Source organism: Coffea arabica, chromosome 2c, assembly GCF_036785885.1.
Source record: "Coffea arabica cultivar ET-39 chromosome 2c, Coffea Arabica ET-39 HiFi, whole genome shotgun sequence".
In the NCBI taxonomy this organism is placed as follows: Eukaryota; Viridiplantae; Streptophyta; class Magnoliopsida; order Gentianales; family Rubiaceae; genus Coffea; species Coffea arabica.
In genome coordinates, this window is record NC_092312.1 from 74,221,202 (window position 1) to 74,232,439 (window position 11,238).

At 34.1% G+C, this 11,238-nt stretch overlaps 1 protein-coding gene across 3 annotated transcripts; it reads right to left on the reverse strand.

The window, feature by feature from the left end:
• Nucleotides 1–428: 428 nt before the first annotated feature.
• LOC113727972 (MADS-box protein SOC1) lies at nucleotides 429–10,934 on the reverse strand. 3 transcript variants are annotated; one of them, XM_072076454.1, is made up of 9 exons: nucleotides 10,586–10,931; nucleotides 10,174–10,363; nucleotides 4,453–4,533; nucleotides 2,181–2,262; nucleotides 1,991–2,052; nucleotides 1,789–1,888; nucleotides 1,657–1,698; nucleotides 1,113–1,154; nucleotides 429–861 (listed from the first exon to the last, which is right to left on the reverse strand). In XM_072076454.1, the coding sequence occupies exons 2-9, from the start codon at nucleotides 10,353–10,355 to the stop codon at nucleotides 721–723; spliced, it is 732 nt and encodes a 243-aa protein (XP_071932555.1). In that variant the 5' UTR covers nucleotides 10,356–10,363; nucleotides 10,586–10,931; the 3' UTR covers nucleotides 429–720. The 3 variants fall into 3 exon arrangements, with proteins under 3 accessions (XP_071932555.1, XP_071932556.1, XP_027108199.1); XM_072076455.1 differs by lacking the exon at nucleotides 1,657–1,698 and having other exon boundaries at nucleotides 10,586–10,934; XM_027252398.2 differs by lacking the exon at nucleotides 4,453–4,533 and having other exon boundaries at nucleotides 10,586–10,928.
• Between the last annotated feature and the right edge of the window lie 304 nt (nucleotides 10,935–11,238).

Here is an 11,238-nt window from a genome sequence, read left to right on the forward strand (position 1 = left end):
CAACCATATACATCTCTACTTTTTACTTTGTTAGATGCGTTTGATAATCAAATTCAATATTTTAATTTAATAAATTTAAATCTTAATATGTTCAGACGCGTTTGATAAGCAAAAAAATATGAATTAATTAAATGACACTAAATTTTCTAAATAAAGTTTACTCCAAAAAATAAGTAATAAACTATTTACTTATCACTAAATGTAAAATACACTCAAATGCATTAATACTTGACAATTCAATAACTTAATATTTCGGGTTTCGGGTTTAATTTTTAAACTTCAGTTATATCAAACACACCCTTAATCAGTTGACTTCGCGAAACAACCCTTTAATTAAAACTTTTCTTCGTTGAATGTACATGGATTCTTTAGTCAACCAGCTCTTAAGTTCACAAAGAAGAAAAGAGAAAATTTTAAAGCCCATTCAGTAGTGGCGAAATAGATATATTAATACACCTCAGGGTAGACCCTGTGAAAGATTTTCTTGATCGTATTCCATTGGGAATACGATGCCAAAATTAATAAAGCTAACAACAATAATGCAATCACAGGTTCGTTTATCACTCTTGAGGCGTAATAATGCTCTCCGATTCTTGCATTCCACAGTCTAGCAGCTATAGGCTATTTTCATATTTGACATTGAAACAATCGTCATAATGATACGCAGTCAGCTTGCTGCAGATGAAGAGCCAAGCAGAGAAGAGTCTTCATCTCGCTAGGTCAGTTCTTCAACACTAGCTTATTTCTTCTCTCCGGTGGTCCAATAAATAGCCCAGTCTCCACATCTGAAACTTCGCTACTCTCTGTACAAGGCACAATCTCTGTGTTCTCTTTTGATGTCTGTGGAGGCTCTGCTCCACACTAATTAAAAAACACACACACGGGAAAGAAAAAAAAGAGAGAGAAAAAAAAAACAAATGCGAAGATCAGTTATTTCAGTTTTAGCTGTAGGAAAATTTCCTGAAACATTACAAGAGACTGGAGTCCCAGCTGTTTGGTTGATTTGTATACAGAAATTTACAGAATATATCCTCAGATCAGAAAAGAGAAACATGTCCAGACCCAGCAAGATAAGCCACGTACTAAAAGAAATAAGAAGAAAAGGAACTAACCTTCTCCAATAACTTGTCATTTTCAGCTTCTAGGACTTTTTCCTGGATGATAAAGATAGAACAAAGAAAGGCGTTACAGATGCAAAAGTGAGTACACTACATCCGCAGATGTACGTATAAAAATCCATATAACAAGTGAACATATAGGTTGGCGTTGACTACAAAATAGGATCTGTCATTTGTATATTTGTTGCCAGTAACCCCAGAATTTGAAAAACTGAATAGATGCTTTGCCCAGGGTTGTTTTTGGTTTTGGCATTTCTTCTTCTTTTCCAGAAGCTTTTAAGCCATTTTCCCAGCACCATTGTTTTGCTCTTTAGCCAACAACGATTGAAGGAAAATAAAGTTGTAAATGATCCAAGGAATTGTTTTGCATCTACTCGTAGCACTTGAGAGACTGAATTACGTTGTTTTAAACATTGAGTACCAGAGATGAGATTCAATGAAACCTTTAGGGACCATTTCAATAATTATATTATTCTTCTGTCAAAAACCCAAATGTAGAATGGAAATCTCAAATAGAAAAAACTTCAGCCATGTCTACCTTTTCTTTTAATTTTTCAATTTGTTCCTGGAACACTTGCATCTGAATGTGCACAAGAATTAAAAATGTCAGATTCTGTATATCATATTTTCTCAAGAGCAGTCTCAAGTATCTTGTTTTAATAAGAAAGACCTTTCTTGCTCGAATGCAGTTCACACTTCGTTCTAATTGGCGCTCCAACTGCTGCAGTTCCTCAACCGTGCACGAAACTAAGCCTTCCCCCAAAAGTTTCCTACAGCATTTTAACGTTCATTGGTAAAGGCCAACTTTCTATAAACCAAGTGAATGACTAAGCAAGAGTTCCCACGATAATTTCAGATTAGGCTAATAAAACCTTTTGGAAGCTTCAAGGAGCTCTATCTTCTTCACCATGCTTGCAGTTTCCTGTTTCAGTTGCTTCAATATAAAAGAAAAGGTACAATCAACAAGTTTGTTCTCAAGGTGTGAATCAAAGTTGCATTGACATACAGCTGCTTCATGCATGCTAAATCTCGATTCAACTGAAAGTACGAGGAGAAACAGACCTGCATATTCTGTTCTGCTGAGGGGTTGTTAGCTCGAACATCTTTTGCATGCTTCTGATAGCGTTCTATTATCTCCTTCATGCTAAAAATTGTGCATATTCCAGCGTAAATGCAATTAGTACTTATCCTTTACCCCCATTAATGCATACGAAATGAAGGGACACGGTTATCAGATTTCACGTTCTCTGAAAGCGCAGATTAAGGCATTAAGTTGTTCTATCATGTCAAGAAGAGTAGATCATCAAGCATAAAAACCTGAAGTCACAATACCACTCTCTAGAGGAGAGGGACACAAAAAGGACGAAATCAACAACCGGGTTGTAGCCAAAGCTCCTTTGTGATTGGTGAACCCTGACTCTCGGTCTCTATCATTGCACTATAGTATGCTATGTTTGTATTCATTTAGCTTGCTATTAGCATACTTTATAGCTTATAGTAACAATCCAAAATTAGTTTTTTGATGATTTTTCTACTCAGGGAACTAAATGGGGAGATTTATTTTATGCAGGATGTACGTGCACTATTAGCTACTTGATTCCTTTTTATATTTTTTATGGGGGATGGGTTTGCTAGTTCATATATGCATTTTTGTAAACTAAGTTATTCACATTAACATGGTAAACTACCTAGCAAGCACTTCATATGGCACATTGCATCATTCTTCAAAAGGCATCAGTTCATATTCTTTAAGTTTTTAACTCTGCCTGATTTCTAAATTTATGTTTCCGGAAACCTCCACCATTGCTTTCTTAAATCACTACACTTTGTATTTTCTCAAGCAGTGTGTCTACATTTTTAACTACTTATGTCTATCTCCTTTTCTTGGTCATTGTTCTCCCTTTCTTGGTGATTGTTCTAGCTACATATCACTAAACTGCCGCCAAGTATATGTTACCATGTGATCTCTAAGCATATGTTACCGCTAGCTACATGTGGTCTCTAGCTACATGTGGCCAATAACCTCTCTTGATTTTTGCTATTGCAATATTCCATCCACTTGGACAGATTTATCTGTCGCTCAACTTATTTTTCACTTGCGAAGATAATCCACGCTTCTGGATAGACTTTTTTCATCGCCCCATTTGATGTCATTGACAATTCACTTTGTGATTTTCACAATCACAATTCAACTGACAGGATATCATAACATCCTGAATCAATCTGATAATTCTTGAACCAATCTTATGGTCCAATCCTCACAAACTAGACACTCCATGGCTAACCTTGTGGTCTAACTCGATTAACTAATTTCTTTGCAATCTAACAGCAAAAAACATCCACAATTAACCCTCATAATCGATTCATCTTCAATGTCTACAAGCACCCCAAAATCAATTTCTTGAACCTAAGGTTCTGATACCAAATATAGAACCCCAAAAAATATATAGGAGACATTTGACAAAACCAATATGAGGGGAAGCAATTCACACACATAAAAATATGTGTGGGAGAAGAGGAATAATACCAGCAATATATCTTTTAATCACATCATAAGAACAAGACTCTCATTCCTTCACTCTTTCCAACTAAACACAATAATATGACTCCCTATTTATAAATTAAATGACTTGTTAAACAAGTCTTACAACTATAAGAAATTTTCTAATAAAATACTAATTCTTAAACAATGAAACTACCATAACTTGACTCTAATAGAATTTACTAAAACGCTAACTTGACTAAAATACTACTAAATAATAATATAAAAATTTCTAATTTTGAATCTTGATTTAATATACCAACAACCATTTTAAGGAGAAAAGGAACTTAAACATTGTATTCTTTTGTCAAAGTTCAAAATTTTCTGAGCTTCTTATATTTAAATCTGCAAACTACCCCCTTTAGTGGCTTTTTTTTTTCCCTTTTTGGGATTTTTTGTTTTGAAAGGTGTTTTTTTGTTGTTTTGGGATGGGGGGTGTTGGGAGGGGAATCCTCTTTCTCAAGTAAATCCAAGAATCTTCAATTGGCCTAAAATCTTGTGGACTTCAACATTTGAACTAATAAGAGTTGTCTAAATTATTTAAGCATTTTGAATTATTATGGAAACTAAGACTCAAAGTAATCAACTTATAACATTTCTTTCTATATATGATCAGCGTCATGATAAAATTTCATCTTTCTTCTCTTGAAACTCAATATATGAACTTATTGCATAACTCTCCTTAAAATTTCATCTTTTTGTACCAGCTATCTATTTAAGACCAGTTGACTCGTACCAACCATTCTGAGGATAGTAAAATGTAACGACTCAAACATATTCAATAGCTCTTACTTTGTATACGCCAACATACAGGTCATTAGGGATGGCAGTGGGTCGAATGCCCTCGAAAGTTTCCTCTTACCAAACTCCAACCTGCATATTTAAATCTTTTATCAAACCCTATCGAGTAATCTTATGGGTTTTAACTCCCATTATCAAACCCTTTCGCTTCGAGTTCAGATTAATTATATGGTACCCTCTACCCAACTGAAACATATTCAATATCTCTTACTTTGTATCTGACAACATACATGTCATTAGGGACGACAACGGATCCGATACCCTCAAAAATTTCTCTTATCAAATCCTAATGCGCATATTTAAATCTTTTATCAACCCCTATCAAGTAATCCTAGGGTTTTAACCCTCATTACCAAATCCTTTCATTTCGAGTTCAGAGCAACTATATAGTACCCTCTACCTGCTAATCTGAATGGTTCAAAAAAAGGAATTAACTTTAAATCAAACTAAAATTAATGCATATCATGTTAAATCAACACTACATTGAATTTTAAACTTGGATAGAGCCATAGAGAAATCATCATCTTATGAAGGATAAATATAACAATCTTCTAAACGAAGATTCAAACATGTACAAGGAATTGTACATAAAACATGACAGTTAACAATCTACAAGACAAATATGTGTCCCAAATAAATACAAAAAACTAAAGAGAAGAAACAACTTCTACAGAGGTATCAATTATTATTATTATTATTATTATTATTATATATCGGGTATCAAATATAGAGTTTTTAGAATTTTTTTTTTCAATCTTATCAGGTTACCCACAATAATTACTCGTCAATACCAAACCCTAACGAATTATCGATCAATCTGATTAACCATCAGTCACATTTTACCCTGTCCGCTGCCATCCCTACATCTCATGTAAATAGCTAGAAATTTTAACACTTATAATCCTTTTAGAGAGCTATTAAACTTCTGTTCTCCTATTAAAAAGAATTCTTGATCCAACAATGTGATTAATGTGTTATGCACATGGTCTGGTCAACATTTAAGACTCAAAACCATACTTGAGGCCACGGACTTGTAGGCATGTCAGGTACTTTCTTACAAGTTTAAACTTGGGGCTAATGCACATATAATAGAGTCTGCGTGAGTATAGAGTAATATCCACTTTTGTAGTTTGGAATGCTTGTTGCTCATTCCGTGAAGTTAAGACCTAAAGGGTTGACGTTTTTCTATTTATGGGACAATTCTAACGTGTTGAATTGAATTCTTAAGTTTCTTGTTTGCATGTCAGGCTATCTGATCTTTTTCATAACTAGACATGTCATCAAAGAAGTTCAGTGAACATTGAGATCTTAGATAATACATGTATTTGGTGTATGCCAATTTGTATTATATTGAAGTCAATTCGCTTGTCCATTATTTCAACAAGTTTCATCAGATGCTGTTTGTGTGTTTTAATGTCTATTGGGATCAAGTTGTATTGCATTTGTGAAAAAAAGGTTTTGTGGCAATAAATGTGAATACATACAATTATATGGAAAATTAAATATATTTTAGATGTATTAGCGAGTTCTCAATAGAAACCCATCACAAAATCTTTGCAAAAGCTAAGTTAGGAACTATCAGAACATCTAATATCTTAGAGTAATATTCTAGAGAAATTTGCAATCAGGGGTAATCAACTATTGGCATGTCAAAAAGGCTTTAATTTAATGGATAAAGTTGAGACCTAATGATTTAGAAATTCTGGGTTCAAATCCCCCCTTCCCCCTTCCCACTTCTTAGATCTCGCCCCCCTCTGCAAGAAAAAAAGAAAAACTATTGACGCAATTAAAAAAACTTGATTCAATCAACTAAATCTCTTTTTCACATATATGCATTTTCCACATGATGATTTGTCTAAAGTTCCCTAAAGTTATGCCTCTACAAGATCACTTGAGTTTTTTTTTTTGCCTTCCTTTTTTAGGCAATCACTTGACTTTTATTATCATGGTTATACTAGTGCGTGAGATACGCACTATGTGTGTGCATATTTTAGAAAAAAGAAAATAATAAAAAAGATATAGAATAAAAAATAAGTTGGAGATTTTTGGGAGGTGATGCAATGTCCATTAGTGGATTAGTTAATCAGTTAATCCGGGAGTGTAGTGACACTTCTGTAATGGTAGTCATGTAGAAGTGGGAGATTTTACAAATAAGATGTAAATAGATAATAGTGAATGATGTGGATAGATAATGATAAATGTTGAAAAGGTATTTTTGGAAGGGTAAATATTAAACATTTTTTGTTAACACCAAACGCTTAGTTACGCTTCATAATATAGTAAGATAATTAAGTGAAGAAGGTAATAAAGCAAATACTTTTATGATAATTTGAAAGTTCAGTCTACAAGGGTCTGAATTACATGCTGCTTGGTTACCAAAAGGAAAATGACTTGATTAAAATATGCTTTCTTGGAACCAGAACATATCTTACTCAAATGAAATAATTAATGGCACCTAATAGAGAGTCAAGAAGCATTTGGAAGGGATTTTAAGTGGTTGGACAAATAAAATATCATGATTCAAAGATTATATCAAAATCAACCAAATACCGTAGTCATGTGATTGGAAAAGAAATTAGACCTTCCATAAAAGTACCAAAAATCACATAAATATTCAATGAAGGCAAATTCTCGTACTCAGAGATAGAATATCTCGTTGTAAGTTTAATCCACTTGAGTTAGAATATCACCATGTTACAAAAAGGATGACTCTATGTGTATGGTTTGTAATTCGCCTCCTCAATTCAAGAATAAGTTAAAGAGATTTTAGAACTATAAGTATGTATAACAATCTCACATAAACACAGCATAAACATTTAAATTCAAGAGCTAGATTACATCATGACATAGAATACATTTATTCCTAAGGGCCTTCGAACTAAGCTTAATTTAATTCAAAAAAAAGAAGGAAGAAGATTGAATGAAATCTCATACAAATTTACAAGTCCATCGTAAAAACAAGTGAAAAAGAGTCGTTAGTCCTGTGCATTTTATATAATGATCTCAAACACACACACAAGGGTGCTTTTGAAAGTACAAAATTAAAAGCTGAGTTTTGCATGCTTATAATAGGATTTTTTTTCTTCATTCGAGTCCATAAGTTAAAGTAAGGGTTGTTTGTGCATGGACATTTACAATGTCTTCTGTTCTTAAATAGGAACTTGAATTCCCCCAGGAACAAGGAAAAAAGAGAACTCGGGCTTACTCATGCCTCAAACATTAGTAGTGATGACCTTCCTTTGTACGAATCTTTCTTTGTACTTTAAACATTTAATGCTTTATTGGACTCATTCAAGTATAAACGAGTTTAATCAAATCCAACATTTTAGTATTCAAACTTGTTTGATTTAACGAGTTTGAAATCTTGTTCAACTGTGGCTTATTTAGTTGTTGAACCAAATTTGAATGAGTTTTTTATCGACCTTAAAAGTTATTGAACACAAAAGGTTGTTCAACTTAAACTTGGCTAGTTAGCGAATCAAACTCAAACAAGCTTTTACCAAGCCAAACTCCATTTGAATATCGAGTAGTTTGACTCATCTTGCAACCCTAAAGTCACTAGATCCATGCATTTATTTCTCAAGAAGATGCAAACCAATTGATTGTGCTTCATAAAGTTAGGATCATTTTGGACAAATAGTGTTTATTTGAACCAAACAATGGACAAATAGTATTTAGATTTCTTGAAGATACCATTAGCTAGTAGCGTAGTAGTTGTATTAACCTGGCTCCTTAAATCGTAACATATGATGCGTGCGAGGCATGCTGCCTAAGAATTTTTCAAACACTTATTAAGACTGGCCCAAATTGTTATAAAGCCTTGGCTGTTATTTCTTCTTTGACAATTCCTTAGAAGCTTAGTACCAAGACTTGGCCATCTTATAAATGACTGACATGTTTGAGATAAAAGAACCATACTACAGATGCACTTTTCCTTTCTTTTTTTTTTTTTTTGGCCTTTTGGTTGAAGTTGATTATTACGATTTGAACGAATTTTCAGTAGCAAAAGATCCAGCCATATTTTTCGGGGATTCTAGATTTATTCTACCATAGCACCTTTGATGCCACGACTGACTTCTCATGATGAGTCCTTCACTCAACATTTTCCTCACCATTTTACTAATCTCCTAATTCAGTTTAGCACCAATAGCAGTAGATGATCTCATCCAATTTTCCTTCTAGATGGGAGTCCTGTCACCCTAATATTTTATGCAAATAAAATACATGTAATTTTGTGAGTCACTTTTACCACTTTACTGCTTGCAAATTTTCAACCACTTAACAAGCACAATAGTGTATATGACCACTCTTCTGCTCTTTTCACACACAAAGAAACAATTAGTGCACAATAGTGTGTAAATGGGGGAATCAAACCATAAAGATAATGACACGTGCATAAGCATAGAAGATTAGCAACACATACAGCTTGAGAATAGGGGGAACTATAAAAGTTTATTCAAGCATTAGAAGCAAGGCAATGGCTACAAATACCCACTAATCTTTGAAAAAGGATGACACCATCAACAAGAGCACATCGGCAATCTCATTGGGTACTTTGAAAAAGCACGCCATAAAGACAAGGGAAGATCAAAGGAAGGGATTCTTGTGATTAATTTGCAAGATTTTATTTCATAAAAAGTACTAAACTATCTCAAGGCACATAATAGATTGAACTCCGCACAAATATTTTCTACACAAAAGATTCCGTTGGGGTGGTGGTGAGGGTGCAGCTCAAGTTATGGCCTGTTTCAAGCAGTACACCGAATATTGCAAAAACAACAAACAAGGACTATTGCTACTTCCTTTGCCAACTGGCTTCAAGACTTGACCTTGAAATTCTAGTCAACTTTACTCCACAAAGCTGCTAATTGGTTGATTGTCAAGGTCGGTTTCTTTCTTTTCAACATCATGTGTGTCTGGTTAATTTTGCTTAGTGGGTTTCAATCATTAAATTGCTTGCTCTAATAGGATTATACAACCCTGATTGCGAAAAGCTTTAAGCCCAGATGTATCCTCGTTCTATATAGTGCATAGTTGTGCCTAATGATGCAAAGCCATAAGCTCAGATGTGTACTCGCAGCCATATTTTTCTGCAGCTAAATCATGACGCAAAGTTGAGAACTTTGTCAGCCAAGATTCAACCTTGAATTTTCTCTCTTCTGTTTCCTATGTAAGCACGATTATATACCGTATCTGTTCTCCTGTACGGAATGATACGAGCATAGCATGAAAATGAAGTTTCATTTCAGCAAATTTGGGAAAGAAAAATATAGAACAAACCACAGAAGGGCCGAGCCTGTACTCCTTTTGAGCTCTTGACATTCAAGAAAAGAGAGACCCTCAAGAGATAGGTGCAAAGGAAAGCTAAATCTATTTGTGATGTGACAATTTGCAAAGGAAAAGTGCCAGGAAGTTATCTCGGATGAATTGAAAAAGGAAAAGTTTGGGTAATTAAGCAAGATGAGATCCGAAGAAACCTGAGGAATAAAACAAATGGAGAGCCCTACTGAGAAAATACTCATATTCATGTCACAAAGTTAACATATTGCATGAATTGGGACAAATGTAAAGACGGGTATCAAACAAGCACAAAAAACCAAAATGACCCTTTCTTGAAAATGAGGAGAATAAAATTTAATTCAGGAGAAGAGCAATTTGCGCTAGCTACAGTAGTAAGATAAAAAAAAAAAAAAAAAAAGAGGAGGTAATTACCTTGAACTACCAAATTCATAGAGCTTGCCTCTGGGAGAGAAGATGATGAGTGCAACTTCAGCATCACAAAGAACTGAAAGCTCGAAAGCCTTTTTCAGCAGGCCATTTCTCCTCTTGGAGAAGGTCACTTGCCTGCTTGTGGCGTTTTCTATACGCCTCATCTGAGTCTTCCCTCTCACCATCTTTACACCTTGTGAATAAACAGAACCAAGAGATTATCAGATCAAGAAACAAGAAGAACAAAGCATGAAGAAGATAAGTGGTAATAGTAGTATTAATGTATTTTTTGGACGATAGAAAACGATGAAACAAAAGGATATTATGTATGGAATAAAGTTTCCAAGAAAGGCCGAGAAGTTGTAGGAGAATCAAAGCAAGAGATTATAGGCAGTGAGAATCACAGAGAGCTTACAAAATTGGCAAAAACCCAGAGAACCTTTTGGCTGTAGGCAAAGAGGAGATATGCCTACAAAAGGGAAGAAACCAAACTCCTCAAGTCTCACCTGTACCTGTTTTTCTTTGCCTACTCCTTTTTCTTCTTTTAGAAGGAAAATTGTAGCATGTGAGAGAGAAGAATGAGGAGAGAGCCAAAAATCCAGAAAAACTAGATAACGAGAAAAGCTTAAGAGGGTAGGTGTTATTGATTGATTGATTCTCAGTGCCTTTTTTTGGTAAATTCCATCATAGAAAGGGTAACAGTTGTGAAGACTGAAACTCTCTCACTAGCTAGTTTCCCTCCTCGTTCATGTACCCTCTCCTCCTTTCTCTTATCCAATTATTATATTCTTCCAACCCCACCTTTGAAAAAGAAAGAAATCATTAATATTATAAGAGATTTTTTTAACGGGGGGTCAATTCAACAATTTTAATATATTTAAATTTCACATAATTTATGATATATATATATAGACACGCATATGTATAAATATTAATAATTATTATTTTTTTAATTTATCCTCTTCTTCTAATTAATCTTATATTTTTAAAAATCTAACACCTCAATTAGCGAATTAGATAAATCGATTGGACACTCGGAAGCTTGTTAGTGTTGTTATAATTGTGCTT

Bases quoted from the DNA above. Each gene is read 5' to 3' on its own strand.
- LOC113727972 (XM_072076454.1), bottom strand. From the start codon at position 10,355: ATGGTGAGAGGGAAGACTCAGATGAGGCGTATAGAAAACGCCACAAGC. The intron at 4,534-10,173 runs GTAATTACCTCC...TTAAATATGCAG, and splicing joins TATGAATTTGGTAGTTCAAG to GTTGGAGTTTGGTAAGAGGA. The intron at 862-1,112 runs GTTAGTTCCTTT...TTTTTTAATTAG, and splicing joins ATGACAAGTTATTGGAGAAG to TGTGGAGCAGAGCCTCCACA.